Source organism: Nyctibius grandis, chromosome 31 (assembly GCF_013368605.1).
Source record: "Nyctibius grandis isolate bNycGra1 chromosome 31, bNycGra1.pri, whole genome shotgun sequence".
Lineage (NCBI taxonomy): Eukaryota > Metazoa > Chordata > Aves > Nyctibiiformes > Nyctibiidae > Nyctibius > Nyctibius grandis.
In genome coordinates, this window is record NC_090688.1 from 4,306,727 (window position 1) to 4,333,355 (window position 26,629).

The 26,629-nt window shown below is 46.4% G+C and overlaps 2 protein-coding genes across 3 annotated transcripts; one reads left to right on the plus strand and one right to left on the minus strand.

Annotated features, from left to right (window-relative positions):
* The first annotated feature begins 697 nt into the window (after positions 1 to 697).
* Positions 698 to 21,402, plus strand: UPF1 (UPF1 RNA helicase and ATPase). 2 transcript variants are annotated; one of them, XM_068420879.1, is made up of 24 exons: positions 698 to 1,176; positions 6,784 to 6,926; positions 7,351 to 7,440; positions 7,990 to 8,157; positions 8,370 to 8,550; positions 9,134 to 9,295; positions 9,412 to 9,496; positions 9,662 to 9,760; positions 9,940 to 10,057; positions 10,517 to 10,676; positions 10,800 to 10,918; positions 11,187 to 11,351; positions 11,481 to 11,595; positions 11,791 to 11,934; positions 12,369 to 12,582; positions 12,809 to 12,926; positions 14,216 to 14,372; positions 15,369 to 15,511; positions 16,213 to 16,387; positions 17,119 to 17,200; positions 17,524 to 17,685; positions 18,009 to 18,226; positions 18,695 to 18,817; positions 18,924 to 21,402. In XM_068420879.1, exons 1-23 carry the CDS (start codon positions 952 to 954, stop codon positions 18,812 to 18,814), a joined length of 3,363 nt encoding a protein of 1,120 aa, XP_068276980.1. In that variant the 5' UTR covers positions 698 to 951; the 3' UTR covers positions 18,815 to 18,817; positions 18,924 to 21,402. The 2 variants fall into 2 exon arrangements, with proteins under 2 accessions (XP_068276980.1, XP_068276982.1); XM_068420881.1 differs by having other exon boundaries at positions 699 to 1,176; positions 9,949 to 10,057.
* On the minus strand, positions 21,378 to 26,001 carry GDF1 (growth differentiation factor 1). The gene is made up of 2 exons (XM_068420884.1): positions 25,717 to 26,001; positions 21,378 to 24,772 (listed from the first exon to the last, which is right to left on the minus strand). The coding sequence occupies exons 1-2, from the start codon at positions 25,991 to 25,993 to the stop codon at positions 23,943 to 23,945; spliced, it is 1,107 nt and encodes a 368-aa protein (XP_068276985.1). The 5' UTR covers positions 25,994 to 26,001; the 3' UTR covers positions 21,378 to 23,942.
* Between the last annotated feature and the right edge of the window lie 628 nt (positions 26,002 to 26,629).

Below are 26,629 nucleotides of genomic sequence, written 5' to 3' on the forward strand. Positions count from 1 at the left end.
GGCCAACCCCTGCCAAAGCAGGGTCACCCAGAGCACGTTGCACAGGGTCGTGTCAGGCAGGTTTTGAATATCTCCAGAGAAGGAGACTGCACACCCTCCCTGCGCAGCCTGTGCCAGGGCTCTGTCACGCTCAACGTAAAGAAGTTTTTTCTCATATTTAGATGGAACTTCCCCTGTTTCGGTTTGTGCCTCTTGCCCCTTGTCCTGTCACTGGGCACCACAGGGCTCCCACCACCACAGGGCTCACCCACCACCACAGGGCTCCCACCACCTCAGGGCCCATCCACCACCTCAGCCCCGCAACCCACCAGAGCCCCCCGCCCCCGCAGCCCGCCCTTCCTCCTCATCTCGAGGTCCTATTGGCTGGCAGAGCAGTCAGTCAGAAGAAGACTCCGCCCCTCCCCGCCAGGGGGTGTCGGTGGTGGCGCGCGCCCCTGACAGCCCCCCACCCCGCCCGCCAGGTGGCTCGCGCCACCTCCCCCGCGCGGCGTGGCGCGAACCCCTTCGCGCCTTCCGCGGGCGCTCCGCCCCCTCGCCTGCCCTCCCCAGGTGTGTGCGTCCTACGTCACCCCTCCCACGCGCACGGGGCGTGCTGGCGTCGGCGTCCTCCTCTGTGCGCTCCGCGTCACCGCTCCTGGCCTGGCGCGCGGCGGCGGCGGCGGCAGCAGCGGCCGGACGGTTCCGCTCCCAGCGCCTCGGGGCTCGCTCCTCCGGCGCCGCCCGCCCGCCGCCTCGGCCGCCTCCGCCGCCTCCCTCCGCCGTTGGCTCCGGCCGCCTGAGACCGCCCGAGCGGGGCGGCGGTGGGCTCGCTGGTGGCCGGCTCGCGCGCGCGGCCTGGTGAGCGCGGCGGATCCTGCCGCTCGCGTAGCGCGGCGCCCAGGCTCCCTGAGGTGAGGCCCGGCCAGCTCGGGCGACGGGGGTGGGGAAGCGCCGCTTCTCCTCGCCGCCGCCATGAGCGTGGAGGCGTACGGCCCCAGCTCGCAGACCCTCACCTTCCTGGACACCGAGGAGGCCGAGCTGCTCGGCGCCGACACGCAGGGCTCCGAGTTCGAGTTCACCGACTTCACTCTTCCCAGCCAGACCCAAACCCCGCCCGGGCCCGGGCAGGCGGGGCCGGGACAGGGCCAAGGGCCCCCTGGACCGGGGCAGGGACCGCCAGGACCCATCGAAGCACAGGTGAGTGCGCGGCCGGAGGCGGGGTGTGTGTGGGGGGGGTCAGGGCGTCTCCGCCACCGGGGCGGGGGGGGGGGGGGGGGGGTCCGGAAGGGGCGGGCGGGCCCGGCCGTGAGGCCGGCGAGGGGAAGCCCTGGGCGGGCTGCGGGGTTGGGCGCTCTGCCCTCCCCCCCCCCCCCCCCCCGGCAGCACCGGACGGGGAAGTGGAAGCCGCATGTGGCTGCGGCCCTGCCCCGTGGAAAGGAGGCTGCCGGCGCTGGAGCGGGGCCGCCCGCTGCCGGCACAGCGCGACCCGGCGGGGGACGGGCCCGGCTTCGCTTCTGCCCTGGAAATAAGAGGGAGAGCGCGGTGAGGGTAAAACTTACAGCCGGTTGTTTGCTGGTGAAGGCGGCGGGGTCCGCGGTTGTGTCGTGACAGCTGTGTCGCTTCTCGGTACGATGTTGACGCGAGAAACCAGAAATGCTTCTGGATGTCACTTCAGTTTCTTTTCCTCTTTAAAACAAATGCGGCTATAGGGAGTAGTTGGTTATCAAAAGTTGAGTGTTTTGGAGATCCCGCATTACTTCCTTCCTTTCTTTATAGGACTAAAAGAAAAATATGCTTTTAATTTTTTTTTTTTCCCACATTTTCTGCTGCACAGTTGCTAGGCTGGTTTGTTTTGGGTTTGCATGGAAGTGACAGTTGATACAGCCTGAGATTTAAGTTCAGAGGTCTGATTCCTTGTAACTTAAAAACAGGTGGTGTGTTTTTTTTTATATAGCCTGCTGATGGTTGATATGTAAATGACAATTAAGTTGTATTTATTTAACAATTCACAAAAGCAAAATGAAAGAGGGAACTAGGGTTATATGCTCACAAGTGAGGAAGTGTTGCAAACGAAGATACTACCTGTCACTGTGCTACGTCTTGATTGTGTCTGTAGTGGGCAAAAATACCCAAAACCCTGAACTCTTCCATGTTTTTTACAAAGTCAGGCTTTTCTCCATTTAAAGATCATGGAATATTCTGCTGAGTTTCACTACATCTAGATAAATACTGATGCAGTTCTATTATTAACAGTTAAACGTTTGTAAATTATCCATGTTTTAAAGGGTGAGTTTAAAGAGGAGTTGAAATGCTTTAGATTTAATCCTGAACCAAACTTAGTTTGAGTGGGCTTGATTTTTCCTTTTACTTGCCAAACTTGATGTGTCGGGGTCTGTAAATGATAGAGCTGCAGAAACAGAAGTAAGCAAACTGAAAACAGGCCAGTGTGTGCAGGCAGTGAGAACCTCCAGGTGTGCAGTGCAAGACTGAAGGTGGTATTATCCCGTCCGAGCTGTATCAGGTTTATCCCAGGACGAATTGAATGACTTTCTCGTGCTTGGAAGTGCTCAGCGTGCAGCCTGGGTGTAGCCACTGTGCGGTGACTTACTCCAGGTTAGTGTGTTTATAAGACAGAATTAGAGATGTGACCCCGTGGGCTGTTTGTTTATTTTCTGTTTATTTATAGCTTTTGAATTTGGGGTTTGGTAGACTTGATCCAGTTTGAGCATTGAGATATCAGAATTATTCAGTAGCAGTAGTAAAATTGTGTCCGTGTACAGTCAGACTATGCATTAATTGATTAAAGAGACACTTTTAATAAAATCTTAGTTTTTAAAGCTTTAATGGGTTGTGATTGTTCCAGAACTCACAGTAGAGAATATGTGGCCAGAAGAAGAAGAACCACCCCAAAATAAGCCTCATAAATTAATCCTCTCGTCTGCTCTTTTAGCTTGTCTTTTTTTGTCTAAACATGTTTGAAAACTCTTTGAAGTAAAAAGATTCAGGTACTAGTATGTCTATAACCATCCGTCCTGGCGAGAAGGAAGGGATTTTTTTTTTTCATTTAGTTTAAACCGAGCGCATTTATGATGTTTCTGCAAACTCTTGTGGTTATCCTGGTCCTCATTTTGACACCAGAAATTAGGTTTTTGGGAGGGTGGGGAGAGGGAATGGACCTATTGCAACAAGAGCTCTCAGAAGTGTAGTAAGTATGGTGTCCTCCTGAGCTGAAGTACAGCAAAACCCAGATCCCTGGATCTGTTTCGACTTGTATGTTTCAACGGTCTCATTGGTGATAAAATCAGAAATTATGTGGGTTTTCTTAAAGATTCTGGGGAAAATTTTGCTGCCTTCAACAAATAGTTTAAACTTATTATGTATTTTGGCAGGGGACGTACTAAATAATAACTTCTGAGGCCCAGAATTGATCGTATACATTTTGCTTAATTAAATGTTGTCACTGTAATTAAAATTAAAGCTACATGAATAAATATTTTTTTATTTGGAGCTGATAAACATCAGAGGTATATGCTTTTACTCTGCTGTTTCATATTCTTTTTAGTGTCCTAGTGTTTAAAAAGATTAGTTGAGCAATACAGAGCACCTAATTTCTTAAGAAAATGGGATTGATTTAGCCAGTCTAGAAGAGCTTCTTTTCCCAACGTATATTTAACTAATAGTTTAAGAGGATGTTGTTACAATTGATTAGTGTCCAATTGACAATAGATAGTGAGAGGTCAGTAGCACAGAAGCAATGTCTGCTGTTTTCTCTTCAGAAAACTATTTCCATTGTTTACATGTAATTAAAATCAAACGTAGGGATAGATTTTTTTCTAAATATTTCAAGATAAATGCTGATTTCTGCCTTATTTTTTCCACTCTTCCAGGCAAGCACTTAGTTGTGATGCTAGGAAGCTGTCACATGCTCAAGGAGTCTGGGATGGACAAGGCACATAGTGTTAATGTGTCAGCTGAGCTGTTTGAGTGAGTGCTTGAAGGAGGCTGGGTCAGCTCTTAGATTTTGGGTCTCAACTATGGGGGCTGGATTTCATTTCCAGTTCTACCAAAGACTTTCTGTCTTGGCAAAATGACTTACTCCTTGTTGCTCAGGTCCCCATCTGGAAATACAGCTTACTCCTCGCTGCTTTGGAGGTGGTGTGGGTGTGAATGTTCTCAGTAATATCCCCTTCCTTATTTTGAAAGCAAATAAGTATAAGAGATTATACTTATAAGGTACAGTAAATAGCTTTAATGTAAAGAATCTGCAAACAACAAATAGTTGGGTTATACATGCAAGTCCAAAAGTGTGTATTTTTTCTAGAGCATGAGGGGAAAATTGCCTGAATGGGGACAGTGTGGCTGGGTGTCCTGCGGTTACTGCGCAGGGTTGAAGTGCATTGCCATGGCTGATTGGACTGCAGTCTTGTTACAAGAGTACTGTTCTAGCAAAATACCTGCTTAACTGCAATTACTTTTCCTGTTGCAGCTTGAAATGTCTCACTTTAAAGTAGAACCACATTAAGTGGATGTAGCTGCGTTCACTCGTGGATCAGCTACTGACGTGGGTGGGGTGTGACGTGGTAGACAGAAGCACTGTGAGAAATGGAGATGGTAATATTCTGTTACCCCTGATTTGGGGATGCTCTTACACGGTCAGTAGAAGCCACTACATAAATTAACGTAATCTGGTTTACTTTCTGTAGCTCGGTTCCCTGGACTTTTACTGTTGTCTCTCAGCCAGTATTTTAGAGGCGAAAAAAGGAGCGAGGGAGGGACCAGGACCTCGGTGATGGTTTCAGAGCACCTCAGCGTTCAGATTGCTGTAGCTGTTAAACTTGCTGTGCCAGAAGTTTCAGTCAACACTTTTAAACTAGAGAAGCCCCCCCCCCCTTATACAACAGTTGATGGTGCCAGATTTTTAATAATATGCACATAGGCTAACATCACAGTAGGTTTTAGAACAATAGTTGAGTCACTTCCTTGTGTGCCTGCCAAGGCCTAGTACTCGCTGTTGGATTCTCATAGTAACAGGTGACATCACTCCTGCCCAGCTCTGACAGGGTAGGAGCTCCCCGTGGTGTAACTAACACAGTTACCTGGTGCAGAAGTACAAAGACCTTCCAGTTGTTGTAGTTTCTTGGTTTTCTGCCTTAAAAAAAGCTTTATAATTTTATTACCATTCAATAATCCAATTTTTTATGAGCACCCAAAAAAAATTGATTAAATTTGGCAACTGATGTGTATAATAATGTGTTATGGCTCTTTGGAATAGGTAGAAATGCACCTGGTGTTTGTGCTTCTAAAACTCAGATTAACTTAAGGTTTTGGAATACCACCTGTTCTGTGATCAGTCAGTAACTTATCTTCGTGTTTTGTAAAATGGCACTATCTATTTAAAATGGATATTTATCTTCAAACAGCTGTGGAGATGCTATTACACAGTGAGCTGATTAGATTTGGGTTCATCATACTAATGGGCTGGTGCATGCTGCTGCAATTTCTTTGGGATTTTTTTTCCTTTTTCCCTCTGCTGCTTTTGTACATTCTCTGCTGACAGTTCCTCTTGGCTGATTCTTTCTATTAAAAGCCAGTACTTGGGAGTAACGTCAATAAAAAGTCATACGTTTAGATTGTGTTCTGCAAATGCACCTCATTTCATTTGAAGATAATGAAACAAAGCTCGTGATATTCAGTCCAGTTCCTTACTGCTGAGGGCAAATGTGAAGTGGCTTACGCTTATTTTTAAATTTAACTCATGCAATTGGCTGTTAAATTTTAATGTGCAATACTGAAACTAGCTTGGGTGGAATCTAAATGAGACTCTGGGAGAAGTAAGATTGTTTTGATTTGCTTATGAGTCGTAGCTTTAAAATGCTACAGCAACTTTTTATTAAATATCTTTTAATAAAGATTTAGCATTCTTCTCACTGTGGACAGCTTTCTCATCTCTTGTCAGAGAATTAACAGGTACCAGATAAATTGCATTAAATATCTAAGTGCAAAAGAGATACTAAAATACTGTCTTGATAGACAAAAGCCTTGAGTGATTCTTGTGCTCCCATTTATTAGCTAGTTAAAATTTTCAGAAATAAGTATTTATCTCATCTTGTCTACCCAATACCAAGTTTTGGGGAGTGTGGGGATCTAGGGGGTTCTTGGCAGCATTGTGTTAAGGTGTAGAAGCTCCCCGTGGCCAGTAGTCTGTAGAGATGCAGAATTAAACCAGAACACCTGTGAGGCCCAAGGGGCAACGGCTGCTCTACCCATGCTGAAATCTGCTCTGTGACATTCACACTTCTTGCTGCTCCTTCCTGGTGGTAAATGCACTGTACTCAGGATTGCCAAAAAAGTTATTTTTAACATCAGTAAGGCTGGGTGTGTAAAAGTTGCTGACACAGCACCGAATGTTGCAGAACTTCGTGGTTCTGGCAGTTGGTGTATCCTCAGTGGAAAGAGAGCACACCTGTTTTGTACGTGCTGCGTTAGCACACTTGATCTCTGAAAACTTGAGCTGCATTATTAGTTTTGATGGGCTTTTGTGGTTTTCTTGGATAATTTAGGCCTTTTTTTGTTCCTACTTATCAGTTGGAGTTTCAGTAATCCTGTAAAATAGGAGCTAATGAAGCAAGTATTGATTATATAACTGGTATGTGTTTCAGCTCTTTAACAGCATTTTTCTTTCCTTCTGAGTTTTTCTAAATTAAACACAAGCTTTTGCTTTGAGGAGTAGGAATAACTGTCCATGGGTTTATATTTTGGAGTCTACTTTGATTGTATAACTTAAGCACTGACCTTACATTTCAGGTTAATGGACCTGATGGCATTCTACAGAATGGAGCTGTGGATGACAACGTGGCTAAAACCAGCCAGCTTCTGGCAGAGTTGAATTTTGAAGAAGATGAAGAAGATACCTATTACACAAAGGATCTTCCTGTGCATGCTTGCAGGTAAGACTAATCTTTGCCACAGGCGTCTTATTTCCAGAGGGCAGGAGCACTGTGAGTGAGAGGTGTACGCTTAGAGGATTTTTGGAATTTGAGAGCAACTTCCTTGGAGGCATGCATGTACTGGTAGGAAAATGGTGCCCTCTGGTGAGCTCTGGTGTACTCTTACAGCTGCTACGTCCCAGAGGTCTTCGACCTCCCCTGAGGAACAGAAGGCTAAGCCAGCTGAGGGATGGTAATGGTGGGAAGCATTAAAATACTTGAGACTCAAACCAGAAGTTTAACTCATGTTTGATGCTTTCACTAGCACTCACATTCCCTAACTTCCCCTTATTTTTTAATACCACTAGGTAGTTTAAATCTTGTATTTGAATTTTCCTGTAAGCAAGTACCCAATCACTTCCTGTTTTTTCATTTTTAATTCCAGTTACTGTGGTATCCATGACCCTGCTTGTGTGGTTTACTGTAACACCAGCAAAAAGTGGTTCTGTAACGGGCGTGGAAATACATCTGGCAGGTAAATGGTCAAATGATGGAAATAACAATGTTTTCTTTTAGAGTGTTTGTTTTGAAATGGTATGATGGCTGTGACTTGCATTTTGGTGGTAATCAAAGTCTAGTGACTTAAATGCAACCCTCCAGCCTCCTCTTTAGCTTTTCTACTGTTACCAACTTAGACCTTGATCTCAGCAAAACTCAAATCACTGCTGTGAAGCTTGCTGCTTCTTCCCCCATCATGTGTTCCTGCAAAGCACAGTAGAACTGGCACTCTTGGCCTGTGGAGCTTCGGGAGGCTTCTTGCAATTACCAGTAACATAAAGATTTTTTTGCACGTTTCCTATTCTTTCACACTCATCTACCTTAAAGCATTCATGCCCTGAGGAACCATTGAAACTGTGTTAGCAGTATCTTTGCTTGGCTGAAAAGAACAAGATCTTACCAGTGTCTGCCACAGTGTAAATAGATTTTGTTTGTGTCTTTTAATAACTGAGCTGATATATTAAGTTAGGACTAAATCTGATTTTCCTATTAACTTGATATAAATGTGTATCCTCTCTGGTTTCAGCCACATTGTGAATCATCTTGTGAGAGCGAAGTGCAAAGAAGTGACTCTCCATAAAGATGGACCTCTAGGAGAGACTGTCTTGGAATGTTATAACTGTGGATGTCGTAATGTCTTTCTCCTTGGCTTCATTCCAGCTAAGGCAGACTCCGTGGTTGTTTTGCTGTGCAGGTGAGAGAATGCCTTTGTTGGCATGTTTGTGCCAAGTTTATTGCATAACCTCATTTCTAAAGGGCAACACTTGCTTTCATTTGGTACCAAAACACATTTTATGCTCTGATTTGCCACCATTGCATGATAAACCTCTTTTTACACTTCACACAGTAGACTCTTTCTTACACTTGTCTAATTTAATAATTTTTTTCAATGTTTTGGTTGTGCAGGCAGCCATGTGCCAGTCAGAGCAGTTTAAAGGATATTAATTGGGACAGTTCACAGTGGCAGCCTCTTATCCAAGATCGCTGTTTCCTTTCATGGCTGGTAAAGATTCCATCTGAGCAGGAGCAGCTGAGAGCACGTCAGATTACAGCGCAGCAGATTAACAAACTGGAAGAACTTTGGAAGGTCTGTGCTGCTTTTCAAATACTGATTATGTTTTACCAAGTGCTAATTTTGTGTTTTTATGAAGGAGGGAGAAGACTGTTTTAGCAACTGTTTAAGGCAGGGAACATACTTAAATCACAGGAGGTTTAAATCCTGCAGATTTGAGGAGCAGTGCAACTGGGAATTGATTAAAGGGTTAAGGAGATTGTTCATTAAAGCAGGAAAGTTTCATCCTTAGGTTCTTCAGCTCTGGTCGAGGGCACTGTCAGGCAATCTGAAAAAACAGCTTTCCTTCCCCATAGCAAGTCTCTCACTTGTTAGTGCTTTATGTGATGACTACCTGAACAGGGAACTATTAGTCCATGCTTGGTATTCAGTTACTGCTTTTTGAGAAGTTTTTCTTTACATCCTTTAATGCATAAAAAACCTGACTGGATGTGAGTGAGCATGACATATAATCTCGTGGTGTAGTTTTAATGGTTTGTTGCACCTTGATGTAACTTTCTGTAGTAGTAAAACAGGGTATTATCAGTCCTGTTGCACAGTGAGAGCTTGTCACTTGTTTGTACTTCAAACTTTGAAACATTTGTGCTTTAAATTCTAGGAAAATCCATCTGCAACCCTTGAGGACTTAGAAAAGCCTGGTGTCGATGAAGAACCACAGCATGTCCTGCTTAGATATGAAGATGCTTATCAATACCAAAATATATTTGGTCCTCTAGTCAAGCTTGAGGCAGACTATGACAAGAAACTCAAGGAGTCTCAGGTAATATGCTTGAAATATGCCTGTTTGAGGGGACTTCTGACCAGTTCTCTGGTATGAAACACATGGTCACTGTTACCAGCATATGTATATAAGAGATGCCTTTTCTTTACCATTAGACCCAAGATAACATCACAGTCAGATGGGACCTGGGCTTGAACAAGAAAAGAATTGCTTATTTCACTTTGCCAAAGACTGATTCAGGTAATGACAGCTTGATTGTATGTTTTGTCTGGGTTTTTTTATGCCTGGTGAATAACATCGGTGTTTAAAGAACTGTGATGATCTGGCGTGGGATATGAGAATAGTTCTGTAAGTTTTTTGTGTTGTTTTGAGTATTCAGAGTGGTTTTTTTTCCTTCCTTTGTAGATATGCGTCTTATGCAAGGAGATGAGATCTGCTTGAGGTATAAAGGAGACCTGGCCCCTTTATGGAAAGGAATTGGTCATGTTATCAAAGTTCCTGATAGTATCCTTAGTGAGCCTTCAGGAAGGCTCAGCTAAAGGCTGAAGTCTCTCTGAGAAATCAGTGCATGTGTATAAAAGTAATTTTGAGATCATTCGAATTTGTCATGGGGGATCTGCTAAAAAAATCAAAATTGGGAAGAATAAAATTCAAATTTTTGCTATAGATTACTACTTAACAAGGTTCTACAGATTATGGTGACGAGATAGCCATTGAGCTGAGGAGCAGCGTTGGAGCGCCTGTGGAAGTTACTCATAACTTCCAAGTGGATTTTGTATGGAAGTCTACTTCGTTTGACAGGTACTGAGAAAGCACTTCAAACCTTGGCAGATAGTGGGGGCAGGTGGTGTATATTTTTCCTTAACCTTCAGTGGGAATTTTTGAACAAGCCATTGTTTAATAACACTAGCAATCAGAAATCTGATTATGCCGAATGTTTCAAGTCTATGAACACGACATCTGTTTCATAGAGCAACAGGCCTATCTTTTATTAGAAATGGAAATAATCTGAATGCCATCAAACTGTCAATTTTTCTCATTTTGAAGGCACGCTTAAGGTTTGTTGTAAATACATTAAGGTAATGCATAAACCAAAGAGGTGAAATTTACCTTATGTTTAGTAATACTTGGAATGTTAGAAGAAAAACTGGTTTGTAGTTCAGATTTGTGCCTGATGTCTGATTAACCTTTGTGTAGGACACTCGTGGTTAGTTGTCTTTGAGGTCATACTGATTTTTTTTCTGTCCTTCCTCGTTTCAGAATGCAGAGTGCTTTAAAAACATTCGCTGTGGATGAGACTTCAGTGTCTGGGTACATCTATCACAAACTGTTAGGTCACGAGGTAGAAGATGTAATTATTAAATGCCAGTTGCCAAAGCGCTTTACAGCACAAGGACTTCCTGATCTCAACCATTCTCAGGTAATCTCATCTCCTTTTTACTAAATGAAAAGAATATGATAAAAGATTTATGAATAGAGGTTGAACAACTTTGTAACTTCCTATGCATTGAATGCTAAATAGCAATAAAAAAAATCTTTATAGGTTTATGCTGTGAAGACTGTCCTGCAGCGTCCTCTGAGCCTTATTCAGGGTCCCCCTGGTACTGGAAAAACAGTGACATCAGCCACAATCGTTTATCATCTGGCTAGACAGGGCAATGGGTAAGAACTGTTCTCTCTGTCTTTGAGGTTAATTTATTAATGGTCAAAGAATTAACTTAATTTTAAAAATTAAAATAATTTGTATCGTTGAACTAAAAAAGTTCTCTAGAAGTATATTTTTCTGGGGAGACTTTTGCTTATTTCAGAAAATATTCTTCCTCAGCATATTTTTAGGGGATATGTGTCGTAACACATGGTTTTATTACAATTCTAGTGGAAAAAAGTTTACAGCTCATTGAAACTTACTTTTTCGTTAATTTTTTTCAAGGCCTGTGTTAGTCTGTGCTCCGAGTAATATAGCTGTAGATCAACTGACTGAGAAGATCCATCAGACTGGGCTGAAAGTGGTTCGTCTGTGTGCTAAAAGTCGTGAGGCAATTGACTCTCCTGTATCCTTCTTGGCATTGCATAACCAGATCAGAAACATGGATAGGTAAGAAATGGTTGAGGGGGGCAGGGGAACGAAAAACCAACTTAAGTGTTGTGATGGGCATGACTGATGAACTGTGTAATCCTACCAAGTTGTTAATTACACCATAAAGCAAAATTCCTTTTTTTGCAGCATGCCAGAGCTTCAGAAACTGCAACAGCTTAAAGATGAAACTGGAGAACTGTCATCTGCTGATGAGAAACGTTACCGTGCACTGAAACGAACGGCAGAGCGTGAATTACTTATGGTGAGGGTCCATCAGTTCTAGCAGCTTAAATAATTGCTTTCTGCCACTTGAGGCGTAGCTGGAATTGGCTGGTGGAGATCAGAGTACAATTTAACTTCTGGGGGGAGTCCTGGAATGGTGTTGAATACTCTTCCACGTAGAAGTATTGTCCATTGGTGTCCTACTTGATTAATGTCAGTTGCATTTGTGTTGCAGAATGCAGATGTGATCTGTTGCACGTGTGTGGGAGCTGGTGATCCAAGACTTGCAAAAATGCAGTTTCGCTCCATTCTGATTGATGAAAGCACGCAGGCGACTGAGCCAGAGTGCATGGTGCCCGTTGTCCTGGGAGCAAAACAGGTAGGAGCCATTGGATTACATTAAAAAAATAGTTTATAAATAGAGGAAGTATCATCAAGCAGTAACATTCACAGTGTAGGCATGCAGGGGATACAAAATCCTTTCCTTTCATGGAAGACGCTTCCATAATATAGATCTAAACGACTTTATTTTGTGTGAGTCCTGTTAGTTTTCTGTTTCCGTGGTATAATCTTTGCCTAGAACACGATGGTTCTGTTGGAACAATCTGGAGACTGAATAAGATTTTGAAAATGATCAGCTGAGAAGCTAGTTGACACTAAAGGTTTGTAAGCCTTAGATTAGATCTGAAGCTTGTTACAAGTCAGACTGATTAGTTCCTAATATATTTTATAGTAGGATATTGCTGCTGTTTCTAGCTGTTGGGCAAGTTTCAGAAAACAAAACCTGATACCTACAAACTTCCTTTTCCACAGCTTATTCTTGTGGGCGACCACTGCCAGCTTGGGCCCGTTGTGATGTGTAAAAAAGCTGCCAAGGCTGGCCTGTCCCAGTCTCTGTTCGAGAGGCTCGTGGTGCTGGGGATCCGCCCGATCCGCCTGCAGGTGCAGTACCGCATGCACCCCGCGCTCAGCGCGTTCCCATCCAACATCTTCTACGAGGGTTCACTCCAGAATGGTGTTACTGCAGGTAAGCAAGAACAGCACTTCTGCAAATTACCTCCTTTTCCATTCGTTAAGGATCAAAGGAAGGATTCTTTAATCTAGACGAGGGGTTTTTAATACATTCACTTAAAAAGAGAATTGCTGCTGCACTTAGTTTGGAGTCTTTAAGATGCTTTGATATGAAAATGACTGTTCTGGCTAGTAAGGCAGTGCTAACTTTTTTTTTTTTTACTTATTTTTGTGCTCTTCAGCGGACCGTGTGAAAAAAGGTTTTGATTTCCAGTGGCCACAGCCAGATAAGCCAATGTTTTTCTATGTTACACAAGGACAGGAAGAAATTGCCAGCTCAGGCACCTCTTATTTGAACAGGTAAACAAAATTCAACACTGATATATAAACTTACACTGGGACCAAGTAATTTTAAGGATCTCAAATGTAAAGGAGATTGTTAAATGAATCTGCTAGTAATCCTCTGACATCCCTTGGAGACAGTCACAATTACTGAAGTCAAGTCAAAGTGCAAAGTCTTTTTTAATAAAAGCTGCCATCAAAGAGTGCAGGCCGAGCTGTGTTTTGGAGTTGATTTGCCTTAGGCTCCCTTTACAGTAAACGAAGAGAAAAAGGCATCTCCAGTGGGAGCAGTTCAGATCTTAAGAGGGTTTGAAGTGCTCTGGGGAGGTGTGTGTTTTCCTTCACTGGTAGCATAAGGAGCATGGGACAATTAAGTGCCTAATACACAGGATGAATGTGGGCCAGCAAGTAAACTGACTGCAGTTGCAGCAGGAAATGCTGATCAAGTCCCATTTTGAAGCCAAAAATCCCAATTTCAAAGCAGAGGCCTAAGTCTTAGATTTTGGAGGGTGTGTGAAAGGGATGAGAATGTAATTCCTTTTTTCTGTCTTTTTTTTCTGCACATTCCAACTTCTTTTTCAAAGAGTGAGCTTAAAACATTTTGCTCCTCTTGATCATATGCATTTGTTCATGTGCCTGAAAGCAAAACCAGACCAACTTATGAAAAATATCTGCTGTGATATTTTTAATATCTGTCTTGTTTCATGAACAGCATGTGCAAGACTGCTGAATGCAGCAAGTCAGATTGTGCACAAACAAATGGCACAATAGTTGGCTGACAGGGAGATTGGCATTAAAAACATTCTATATTTAAAACTTTAAGATAAAGCAACTGAAGGATCTGTTTGCACAGCAGGCTGGAACACTTTTAATTATCTCACTCAAAGTATGCGTGTATGTTTAACTCTACTAAGGAAGTTCCATTTCAGAATGATGGCCACGCTGAATTTTGCTCTTCCAGGAGGTGTAGTCGTGTTCTGAGAAGGTGGAGGTACACGTGAGGAGAAATTTGTGTCATTCTGAGATGTTTTTTGAGGTGTGGGCTCTTGCCTGTATTCTTCTGGCTGAGAATATCTGTGTATGGCCTAAGTCAAGAGGTGATAGTGGTGAATGGTTCTGCAGAGCTTAAGCTGAATTAATCATAGTGCTCAAGCAATGCAGTGTAAAACTGATCTTCTTCTTGAAGTAGCCTTTCTGACAAAAGGCTAGCACAGCACACATCTTAAAAGTGTTTTAGACCCAATAAATTGCACAAAGTTAGACTTAATGGTGTGATTCTCCTCAGATAAACAAATCTCTCTCTCTAGGACGGAAGCTGCCAATGTGGAGAAGATAACTACCAAGCTGTTGAAAGCTGGTGCCAAACCAGATCAGATTGGCATTATTACTCCTTACGAAGGTCAACGATCCTATCTGGTGCAGTACATGCAGTTCAGTGGCTCCTTGCATACAAAGCTCTACCAGGTACAGAGTCATTGCAGAAACGAGAACACTTGGATGCAGAGAAGCCAGAAGAGTCAGATACTGTGAAACATCACAGTGTTTTCATTTTCAGTCTGGCTGCTTAGGTGTCAGTCTGTGTTTAGTAATTTTTGAGTTTTTCAATTGATTGTGGTTAAAATAGATGAGGAAGAAGAGTTTAAGAGGTATCAAATGCCACTAAGTGTCAGGGGAGCTGTTGGCCAGATGAAGGAGAAAGCCCTGTTAAGGTCTCTGAAAGCTTTAGTGAGTCCATCCTCTGAGGACTCCTTGAGGCACAGAAGGGAGAGGTCATTAGTGCTTCAGCTGTGGAAAAGCTTCAGTCAGCTTGTGCCTTAGATAAAAGCATCAAGCCAAGAGACGTGCAGGAAACCAAGCTCCATAAATCCTGATGGTCATACTGTTTATTTGCTTGGGAATATGTTCTCCCATCAGTGGAACTACTCCACCAAACACTAAAATCTGTTGCTACAAACAAGGTGGTTGTAGGTTTAATATAGTCTCTTTTGCAATATTGAGAACTTGGTCAGTGTTTTCACTGAAGGAAAACTTGGTGGAAATACTTTTAGTTCTGCCAGGAATGATCTGTCCCTCTGATTCAGGTTTCTCGGTAGCTGGGAGCAGCAGTGCTAATTTGGAGCTGTCTTACTACGAGGTTTTGGAATAGTCAGAAGACTTTTTGGCAACATACCTACAAAAAGGATGCTTTCCATAGTGCAAATGCCAGCTTGGGGGAAATGTGAGAACCGTAAAGCAGTGAACATAAAAGTAATTTGTCCTAAACTGAGACTGACTGTTCTGCTTTAGGGGAAACTATTTAGTGACCAGTGGAATTATCAAATCATTCGTCATTACAAAAATAACATTTTTGCCAAATGAGGGGAACTGCTAGTGCATGGCCAACACGTTTTGTAATGCGTGTTGGTGGCATAACTGTTTTGCCCTGTGCTTGTGTGATTTACATGTTTTCCTCTGTTTCAGGAAGTGGAAATTGCAAGTGTGGATGCCTTCCAGGGACGAGAGAAGGACTTTATTATCCTTTCTTGTGTGAGAGCCAACGAACACCAAGGAATAGGGTTTCTGAATGACCCCAGGCGTCTTAATGTAGCTCTTACAAGAGCAAGGTGAAGTAAAATTGGGCAAATTTTTACCTATTCTAGACTCCTAATTCGGTCTGCTAAAGCATCGATACAGTCCCACTAACAGAAGGTCTGTGTTTTGTGGGTAGCAGCCCCATTCCCCACCCAGCTTAAGGGAGCCTTGAGTGATTTCCACATTCCCTACAATTTACAAGAGCAATCTCAACCTAATCAGTGTTACCTTTTGGCATCAGTAGTTTGTGGAAGCTGCCATGGTGTTCCCCTTTGTTTGCAGGACAGAACTCTTCCCTCCATCTGCTGCTTTATGCCTTCCAGCAACCATTTTTTTTACCATTTTGCTTCTCTTAAAATGGATTTGATTACTGAGCAGGGTCATGTGGAGTCAGTACTATGTTGGTTGGCTTCCTTGGTTTCTGCAAGCTTTAAACCAGTACAGTGTGGTTCGTTGAGCACACGGAGGTGTTTGGCAAGCCTGCAAAAGGAAGCTTGTGATTATTGAGAAACTGGCTGCAGCCATCTCCTTCCAAGTGTTTTGTCATGCTACAGAAATCATCTGCTGTAAACAAAACAATTGTGGCTGTCTCCTACACCTGCGGTCGTGGGCTGCTGCTGGGTGCCTGGATTTACTGCAAAAGAGACTGACTTCGAGGCTGTTCTGACATTAATTTGTAACATGGCTTTATTTTTAGTCCAAGTTAATTTAGTTGCTGCCTGCTGTTGTACAGGTATGGAGTAATTATCGTTGGGAACCCGAAAGCGCTGTCTAAACAACCACTTTGGAATCACCTGCTGAATTACTACAAGGAGCAGAAGGTTCTGGTGGAGGGACCACTGAATAACCTCCGGGAAAGCCTCATGCAGTTCAGCAAGCCCCGGAAACTCGTCAACACCATCAACCCAGTAAGTTGACCTCTGCTGTCTTTCAGATGTTTGTAGCATGAAGCACTTGGGGGTTGATTGATCAATTATAAATGGATGGAGTAAACAGTCACCCACATAACTTCACACCCCCATAACTGTCTATTTTTGTTGCCTGGTTAATGCAGTGTGACCCAAGTCAGCGGCTGCTTCAGCTGTTTCCAAGTTGAGCACTTGTAGAAAAACCATTTTGGTGCTTTTTTATTGCTCTTTATTTACTGCAAAATGTTATGGGGGGTAACTTCTGAGGTGGATGAAACATAAAGTAACTTTTGTGGAGAAATGACAAGCTCATGAGGCATGTGTACTTAATAGCATTGTCCTTGAATCCTCAACCTGCAAGTTTTATACTTAGTCCTTTAACATAAGTCATCATTTGGGGGTGGAATCTTGTCAGTCATCACAGAAGGATGGTGGTAGGAATAGAGCAAGGGCAGAGCTATCATCAGAGCCTCAAAATAGGCTGAAAATTCATCATGTTTCACAGTTCAAGATAGGCTGCCTATAGAATCTTTTTTTCTTGTTGTCATGATGTAGTTGAAATGATAATTGGGTGTTTTCCATGTATTAGAACTAGTTAGTTTCCTCAGCACTTGTAAACTGTGCATTACCTGGGGAGTTTAACTGGATTTTTACTGAAAATAACTCACACTGAAGTTGCAGTGCAAAGTTTTCTGCACAGAGGCTTTGAATAACTCCTGTCATGTTTCCAGGGTGCCCGTTTCATGACGACTGCCATGTATGATGCACGTGAGGCCATTATTCCAGGATCTGTCTATGACCGGAGCAGTCAAGGTAAAGGAGCTGTCAAAACTAACACCTTTAGAGATGTTTGGGTTTTTTTCTCAACTAGTCCTTGGGGTATGGTGTCTTCACCAGACTTCAAACTTTAAATGTTTGAAGAGAAAATACAGAATTTAAGAGCTGAAAACGTTTGGTGTGCCTGGGTGAACGCTGAACTAGAAATATTGGTGGTTCTTGGCAGTGGTAGACCTGTCCTTCTAATTTTTGGTTCTGATTTACCCTGCTCGCAAGTTACTGTTAAAAGCAAGAATATGAATTGATTTTTAAATATTTGGGATGCCTGAAATCGTGGTGGCTTTTCCTCCCCTCCCCAGGTCGCCCATCCAACATGTACTTCCAAACCCACGACCAGATCGGGATGATTAGTGCTGGCCCCAGCCACGTCACTGCTATGAACATTCCTATCCCCTTCAACCTCGTGATGCCACCGATGCCACCACCGGGATACTTTGGCCAGGCTAACGGACCAGCCGCAGGTACGGGGGCAAGGGGGAGATGGGACAAAAGCCACATGTTGGGTGTGAAGTTGGAGAATGGTTTTTGCTACTCTTGCAGCAGTGCTGGTGAGAGTAGATAATGATGTGATTGTGAGTAAATCTGAGGTGTACAGAGTACAGTAAACAGAACAGCACTGCAGCCTCCAGTGAGCATCCCTTTGCCATGTCTGCGCTGGTGGTTCTGCCTTTGAGTTCATATAAAACGTTGCCTCTTGTGAGTGATCAAGTCTTTACCAAAACAGTTAATTCTCACGTGTTTGCGTGTGTAAGACTTCTCACTGTTGGGGTAAACACTTTTCCAGGACGTGGGGCACCAAAAGGAAAGACTGGTCGTGGTGGGCGCCAGAAAAATCGTTTTGGGATTCCTGGAACTAGTCAGTCAAACCTTCCAAATAGTCAAGCGAGCCAAGATGTGGTGTCCCAGCCTTTCTCCCAGGGTCCACTGACTCAAGGGTATATCTCCATGAGTCAGCCATCACAGATGAGTCAGCCTGGGCTCTCCCAACCAGAATTATCCCAGGTAAGCAGAATTTGATGTGTAGTTTGCTCTTTGTCCTGGGTTTTGTGTCGGTGGTCTGTGTGCGTGCGTGTCCTTGTTCACTAGTACTGAGGAAGATGGAAACTAAACCCATTTTCAATGACTCGCTCACAGCACTTCATACTCCTCCGCTTGATGGGCTCTAAGTACATTCAGGCATTTTACTTTTAGTGAAATGCTGCATGTATAGACTTCAGCTTGAGCCTTAACTGTGAACTGCTTGCCTGGTCAACAGCCAGCTATCGCAAACACTTCTGTATTTATAGGAATTCTGCAGAAAATAGATTAAAACAAACCCAAACAAACCCACACCAACCACCAAACCAAAAAAAACCCCAACAGAACCTCTCAGACTTCCTCACTAACCTGGGCTGCCAGGTATTCTGCTCTGTGAGGGAGCACTTAAGGGTGGTAATGAGTTAGAGGCTTAACACACGCTTTCATTTTCAGGACAGTTACCTTGGTGATGAGTTTAAATCTCAGATCGACGTGGCGCTGTCACAGGACTCTACTTACCAGGGTGAACGTGCATATCAACACGGCGGAGTGACGGGACTGTCACAGTATTAGAGTGTAAGGACCCGAGGGTCACTCCTCTGCTTCTTACTCCCTGATTTAAGTTCATGAACACAGTGTTTGTCATGAGTGAAGTCCCTAATGCAACTTGTTTCGCTTTCAGGTTGAGGAAGAAGAGCTAAGCTTGTGTGGAGCTTAGTTCATCAGCATTTTATTCTGGGTAATAAAAAAAATAAAATAAAATGGATACCTGTTTTCCACTGCTAAAACTGAAGCACCACTGTGTGAGAGCAACAGGAGAAAGAAACCAACCAACAGAGAGGAGAGAGAGAGAGAAAGGAGCGCGCGAGAGAGCCCACTGCTAGCTCACTGAGACAAGGAGACTGACCGGAGAGGAGAGAGAGCACCGACGGACTGGCTGGCGCCTCACAGGGAAGGCAACTCACCCTGAAATGAGTGGTCAGCTGAGTCCCTGCTCCCCCAGTCAAACAAGCTCGAGAGAAGGGCCTTAAGCAGGTTTCACTTCATTCCATACTTCTCTTTGCGAGCAGGGCATTACTTTTCAGAGCAGATGGGGAGAGGAAAACCCTCATCTCAGAGTTGTTCTCGTTTTAAAGGGGTACTATATTTTAGCAGTAACTGTTTACATTTTAGAAGCAGAGTATCTGAGAGAGAGAGAGTTTGTTCCTCATGAAGTGACAGCAAGCCAAGCAGAAACCCAGCGGAACACAGCTGATGCTCAACTCTGAGATGCAGGTTTTGTTGTCCAGCACTGGCTCTGAAATCCTAGTGTCATCGTGTCGCCCACATTCTGAACGGGTCTTTCGTGACAAGGTGGTTTTTAAAGAGATCCTTTCAAAGGAGCACTGAATTTTTAGAAGTTTGTCTCTGAATTATTCTTAGTGGTGGACCTGGGAGATCCTTGTTCTGAGAAGCTTACAAAAAAGTTTAAAACTAAAATTAGAGCACCAACCTTGAGAACTTTCAGTGTGATTAAAAGTTGCAGCAATCAGCCTCTTCTTCCTACATTGGATAGCAGTTAGCGTGAAAGGAGCCTGCGCGCTCGAGCAGGAGGAGGGTTTCAAAGTGTTTTCTGTATGCTTTAATTGGCTACTGTCTGGACTCGACTCTGTGAAAAACAAGCCTTTCTGTAAGATGAACTTTGCGCTTGAAAGGGGATGGGTTCCTGTGCCCTTCGGCCCTGGAGGAAAAGATGCTAACAGGCCTGCTTTACCCCTCCCTCAGACCTGGGGAAGAAGTAGTGGAAACTGGGGATTATATTGGTTTTGAAGTAAAGACTCTACAATGTTACTGAAGCAGGGTGGAAAAATAAAAAAGGACAAAGCAGGCAGTTGTTGGAAGGTGGCCTCTGCGAGCTGGGTATAATTAGAGATAACGGGGTAGGCTTTTGTGTGGCTTCTTCGGTGATTAATGCAGAGAGCTGAAAGATTCAGGTGTTGAAAACCAAACCCGGAGCCTATTTTTCAGGTAGTGGGACAGGGCTGTGCCATCGCCGCTGGCTTGAGAACTGGCTGGAAGTCCAAGCTGAGAACAGCACAGAAGAGAAGCCATCCGATTTCTAAGTTGTACCCATGTCTTAAATAAGTCATAGGGGAACACTGGGAGCGTTTTATTTCTGTCTAAACCTTTTTAGAAACAGTGCAGAGAATTTAAAATTCCGACAGACCCTTTTTTTATCAGATCCCCAAATTAGATTAACCTCTACCTCCTAATTGGCAAAGAGCAGTAGAGTGTGATTCACTAACCTCCGTGTTTTTAACGTTTGAATTAAGTTAGCTTTATACTCAAAGGGCTCCAAGTGTTTCTAGTCTTTTTTTGGGGGGGAACTCAAAATACCTCTCATATGAATGTACTTAAATGACGTGAAACCCACTTTTTGTAGCTGGGGGGAAGAGCCCTTTCATTACTGTCCTTTCTGTAGATCGTTGACCCGCTTTCATAACCTGTATTTGCTGTAGTTTTTCCAGAGTGTCTCTCCCCCAGTGCAGACCTGGTGTAGCACACCCACAAACCGTGAGTAGCGTGCACATAACCATGGAGCAGGTGTTCCACATTTTCATTCAGTCCTGCAGCGAACGTAGTTCAAGAACTGCAAAAGAAACGTTCCACAAATGAAAACCATTCTTTTCTCATAAAAAGCCTCCAGAGTTTAGACTTCTAAAATGTGAAAGAATGGAGACACAGGCCACCTTCCTTCCTTGTGAGATGGACTGTTTTATTTATTAACATTGCCGAAGGGCTTTTTAATTTTTTTCCTTCTGTAGGCTGCGTAGTGGCATAGACTTTTCCAATAGGTTTAAGCTGTAACCCTCTGTGCAATGCAATCCATTGAGTAATGTAACCCCCTCCGCTCCCCTCACCCCCTTTATTTCACTGATGGGAATGCTTGCCTCTGCTTTGTGCTGGTTTTTTCCTTTGTAGCAGTTACTCTGAGTTTTATAAATCCAGACATCAGTGCTAGCACGGTGTTAACTCTTTTTTGATTTTGTCTCAAGTTTGTTTTAAGCCTGTTTGTCATCAATAAAATATTAATAAACAGCTCTTGCATTCAAGGCGGCCCCTAACGTTCAATGATGAGACCATGCAACAACATTCATTAAAACTGAGTCTGATTGTATAAACTTCCAAGTTTATTACTTTTTTTAAACACGGACTAGTACAAAAGTGGGGTGTGTGCATAGCGTACACAGGTAAGCAAATGGACTGTGAAAACTCGGTTAAATGCCCTACCCCCCTTCCCTCCTCTGGCTCAAAGGGGATGAGTCCGAGCCCTGGGGCAGGGGGCTGTGCCCACAGGGGGGGTGCAGGAGTGACCACAGGCTGGTTCTAGAGCTGAGCAGCCCAGCCTGGAAGATCTCCTCCTCCCTCCTGTTTCCCTGCACTGCAGTAAATGTGAAAATGGCTTTTACCTGGTAGAGGTGGTTGCTCAGCAAAGCTTGGCCTGGCTCCAGTCCTGGGACCTGGGGCTGCCCCAGCAGTGGCTCGGTGGCTGCTGAGCTGCAGCTCCATGTTCAGGCTGGCTCCTTCGTGTAAACTCCTTACAGCTACTCCGGGGCTGTCTCCATGTAACCCACCTCGCACCACTGCTGGGATGGGGTGGCAGAGGGGGACAGTCACCCTCCATCACAGAGAGAACCAGGTAAGGAGCATTCTTACCATGTGTTCAATGTGCTGAGCCCTTCAAGCCCTGAGCCCACCACAGCACAGGTACAAAAAACTAATACTTAAGGGTTTTTCTTAATCCTGCCCATCTTAGAGGTGAAAGCAGCCGCTCCTGCTTGCTTTGGTTAAGTCCTACTCTAAGCCCTTAAAACATTTAAGTGCTTGAAATGGGTTTCAACAGCTCTTGTTCATCTGCTGGAGTAAAGCAGGGCTCACCTGCCCTGGAGCTCTCTGCTCATCCATCAGGAAACACACTTGGACATGACAAGATTAGTACAGGACAGCACTAAGGTACTCGAGCTGCTCCAGTCTCGGTCTTCAGCTACACGGTTCAGGGGCATTTGTTAGCAAAAACACCGTCCCAGGGGACAGGAAGACATGTCCTCTGCAAACCCAACAGTGGTTAAACCTGGAGTGCTTCCCCTGAGGGAGAAGGCCCAGCTTAGCTAGGTAATACTTCATCAGACCTTGAAGACAACATCATCAGTACAAAAACAAATAACAACAAAAAAGAAAAAAACACCTTACACTATATTGTCAGGTTCACATTTAAAAAAAGAAAATATATCAAGTCTAACTGCAATTCCTTTTCTGTTCCCCCCTTGCCTCAAAATGAAGCAAAGCTGCAGGGGCGGCAGGAAAGCCCCACCTGGACCCCACAGGGTCCTGCCTGCACCTGCCTGGGCTGTTTAACCCTGGCCAGGGCAACAGGGGAGCAGCTTTGCCCAGGCTTTACCCCTCCAGCTGCTGCACGGCTGCGCAGCCCCGGGGCTGGAAGAGGGAGGAAAGGGGCGACTCGTCCATCAGTGATCGCTGGTGCTCAGCCGAGACGGAGCAAAGCTGGGTCCCTGCCCCACCACGCTGCCCCGCCAGCTCCCGTTAGCGGCATTAAACACTCAGTAAGAGCACGGCCACGCTGCTGCACTGGGCTGGGTACCACGGCCAGCCAAAAAAACCACAACAAATAAATGCAAACAAACAAAAAAATAACCTTAAAATGCACAACCACGTGAACATGGTGCCTATCAGCGCAGTTGGCCAATACTCAGCTGTCATCTGGCTCCGGCCGCGGTTCAGGCTGGTCCTGCAGCTCCCCCATTAGCAGGGGGGAGGTCACACATCACCCTGGTCTCATCAATTCGCAAATGAGGTAAATTAACTACTGACTCACAGCAGGGTGGGAGGGCACAAGGGCATCGGGCACCACAGCACCCTGCTTCACCCTTTCTTTCCTCAGCCAAACACGCCTGTCTCACAGCAGCCTGTACCGCGGCTCCCAGGGGCTGCATTTGGCCACCTGGCACCTCCAAGCCACATCCACTCCCTGCCCCCAAACTGCTCCATCACCAGCTCAGGCCTGAGCTCCTGCAGCCAAAGTGAACCCCACGCTCCCCCCGGCTCTGCCTCCGCTGTGGGAAGGGACTCAGTCACACGGAGCCGCAGTGACGCAGCTCATGCGGTGACACCATACCTCTTCCTGCAGCAGGACAAGAGCCACCATGTCACCTCCTCCCGGCATGGCCGCACCACAGCTGAACCCTGCACCCAGGCACCAGGGAACCACCGCATCATTTCACCAGAGTCCTAAGCAAGCTGCAGGATTTAGCCAAAAACCCAAAAAGCACAAGCAGGGGCTTCCCTGGCCCCAGCAGCAGCTCAGCCAAGTGTGAGATGTCCGGGATTCACAGCCTGGTGCCGCCGTCACCCGTGGAGAACGGAATAGAGAACGAGCATCAGGCTTGATCATAATCCCGTCCTAATCCCGCTGCCGGGAGGCCCGAGCACGCAGCTGTTACTAACTCACAACTCCAGCCCTGAGCCCTTCGTGCCAGACCTCCTCCCCGGCTGCGTGTGGAGAAGGGCAGCTCAGACACTCACTGCCCCAAGGGGAAACTCCCTGAACACCAGCACAGAGGGGATTTAACAGAGGGGATTTATTCCATCAACCATTCAACGCTTCAGCCGGGACCCCACAGCACACGCTCCCCCCGCCGCGCCGCTACCTGCAGCCACACTCGTCCACCACCATGTCCTCGTAGTGCCTCAGCACCACGTTGTCGTTGTTATCGTAGTAGAGGATGGAGATGGGGGAGAGCCTGACGGGGACGCAGCAGGGCTGGGGGGTCCCCTCCGGGTCCAGGGAGTGCACCATGGTCTGGAGGATGGCGTGGTTGGTGCTGTTGAGCTCCGCTGTCAGGGGAAAGGGGCACTCGCCCAGGCAGTAATTAGCCATGTAGCCCTGCGGGGCGATGATCCAGTTCTCCCAGCCCACGTCGCTGAAGCTGATGTAAAGCCGCCGGGGCTTGCAGAGGTTGGTCGGGGTGAGCGGGGGGTAGTCAGCGCTTCGCCTCCTCCTGGAAGCCTTGCACTGCTGCTGGCTGAGGGTCACCACCAGCAGGGAGGTGTCCAGGAAGGAGTCGACGCTGGCGCAGAGGCTCTGCAGCCCCCCGCTCGCCAGGGCTGACGCGCCATCGCTCACCGAGATCTCCAGGACCAAGCCCAGGTTCCTGCTGGACGTTCTCCAGTCCTTCGCCACCTCGCTCAGGTTGAAGAGATGAGACTTGTGCAGCTGGGCGAAGGACCGCTCCACCAGCAGCTTCGGGCTGCGCTCCTGGGGGGGCATCCCCCGGAGAGACATGTGGGAGCTTTGGTAGAGCCTCAGCTCAAAGCCCTGCCCCGGGCTGGAGGTGTGGTAGGAGTTGTGGCTGAATTTGATCTCCAGCTGAGCCATCGTCAAGCGCTCGCCCTCCTCCAGCACCGAGAGGTTAAAGTACAGACGCTTCTGCAGACACAGCAACCTCTGGGGCTGCCCGTTATGAATGAAGTGGCCTGACAAGGAAGGAGAAACAGAGGAGGTGGTGGTTGAACCCTGATGTGGAGGAGGATCAGCCTCCCCGTGCTCCAACTTAAGCTCTTGGCTGCACAGCAAGAGGCAGATGGGGCTGACAGCGGCGGGCAGCCAAGCAAAGGGTGGGCCTCAAAGGTCTGGAGGTGCAAACACCAGCCTGGGATGCTGCAGCTGTTCCAGCATCTCCTCTAGATGCTACTTAACATCTTGGTGCGTTATTTTTCCCCAGCTGTAAACATCTGCCCGCCAGAACAGGGGGGTTGTGGGTGCCGGCTGTTTGGGATGGAGGGCAAACAGCAAACTTTAAGAGCGGGGAAGGTGCCTGGTTTAGCCAGCCCTGGGTTTCCACTGGAAACCTGGAACCATGAGAGAAAGGAGCTCTGTGGTGTCTTGAGACCTCGAGGACACGGACCAAACGGCTCCAAGGGCCCACAGGCTGCAGCAGCCAGATGTGCTGTGTGGGCAGCCAGAGGCCTGGGGACAAAAAGGAGGAGTTGGGGGATGCAGGCCCCCATCCCTGCCCAAAGGCTCACTCGCTGCACCCACAGCCACGTTCCCACTGCCCAGGCGAGGAGCCACCTCCACCACCACAAGCCCAACGTGTCAAGCCAGTCACCTGGGATCAAACCAGCATCTCTGGGCTGCTTCAGGTGGCTCCAGGACAGAGTCTTACACAGCCCCCTGCCCTCACCCACTTGTTTACTGACTCATTTCTAAACTGTAAATAATTATCTACAACACCCAGAGGGACCAGAGTTCACACAACAGTGATTTCTCCTGGAGATTCTGGCCACCGCCCTGTCCTCCCCCAGCCTCTCCCACCTACAGCCAAGAGACAGACAAGGCAGGGCTGGAGCAAAGTCTCCCAGCCCAGAGATCACAGGGGCTTCCAAAAGGCAGGACCCCAACCACGGCATTTCTGTACCTCGGTCAGCGAAGACACGGATGATGTTCCCAGGGACATTAAATTCCTCCACCCTACAAGCATCCACCAGGTCTTTGTTTGTAGAAGGCAGCGTCTTTCTCTTCTGGAAGATCCTCCAAAGCACAGAGGGCACAGGAACGGGGGTTTTCGGGCTGGGCTTGGCGCTCAAACCCAAGGATTTTAACAGCAAACTTTCCTGCAAGCTTAACTCCATCCCCAGCACCACGCTGAGGAGAGCGCAGGCAAGGCCGGCCCTGAAGCTGGGGAGAAGCCACATTGCTCCACTCTCCTTCCAGCAGACAAAGAGCAGCCCGGGCTGGGACCGAGGACAGGGGCCAGGGGGGTGTTGATGGCCTGATGGGAGCCTTTGATCTGCTTAGTGCTCAATTAGCACAGAGGGATTCCCGGGATTGGGCAGAGGGTGTGAACGGTCCCTCCAGGTTCCCTGGGACCTGTTAACCCTTTGAGGCAGTGTGGCTCCTCCCTCAGAGCTCCCACCACCTCTCCCGCATCTCCACACCATCGAGGTCCAACAACAGAGTCCATGGAGGCAGGAAAGAGGCTGCTCTTCCCCACCCAAAGCCGAGCGCTGCTCCCATCCCCTGCCACCACCCCACCCAGGCGGACACACGGATCTGGGGCTCCTCTTACTCCCTCCTCCCAAATCAGCTTTGTTCCCCCCAATCACAGCACCCAACACCTCTCTCAAGGCCATCAACTTCCAGCGCACCAAATCTCCAAACCCTCACACTTCACCTCCCTGCTGCACACACCACCCTGCCCACGAGACACGCAGCCCCGGGGCCAGCACGAAAAGCCCTCAGCACCCACCACGGCACCCAGCCCTGGCGGGCAGCACACCCGGCGTCACACACACACACACACAACGTGGCCACCACGTCACCCAGCTGAA

Excerpts from the sequence above, each read along its gene's own strand:
- UPF1 (XM_068420879.1), top strand. The coding sequence starts at position 952 with ATGAGCGTGGAGGCGTACGGCCCCAGCTCGCAGACCCTCACCTTCCTG. Across the intron at positions 7,441-7,989 it reads CGTGGAAATACATCTGGCAG|CCACATTGTGAATCATCTTG; the intron begins GTAAATGGTCAA and ends CTCTGGTTTCAG. Across the intron at positions 8,158-8,369 it reads GTGGTTGTTTTGCTGTGCAG|GCAGCCATGTGCCAGTCAGA; the intron begins GTGAGAGAATGC and ends TTGGTTGTGCAG.
- GDF1 (XM_068420884.1), bottom strand. The coding sequence starts at position 25,993 with ATGTGGCTTCTCCCCAGCTTCAGGGCCGGCCTTGCCTGCGCTCTCCTC. Across the intron at positions 24,773-25,716 it reads CCGTGTCTTCGCTGACCGAG|GCCACTTCATTCATAACGGG; the intron begins GTACAGAAATGC and ends CTTCCTTGTCAG.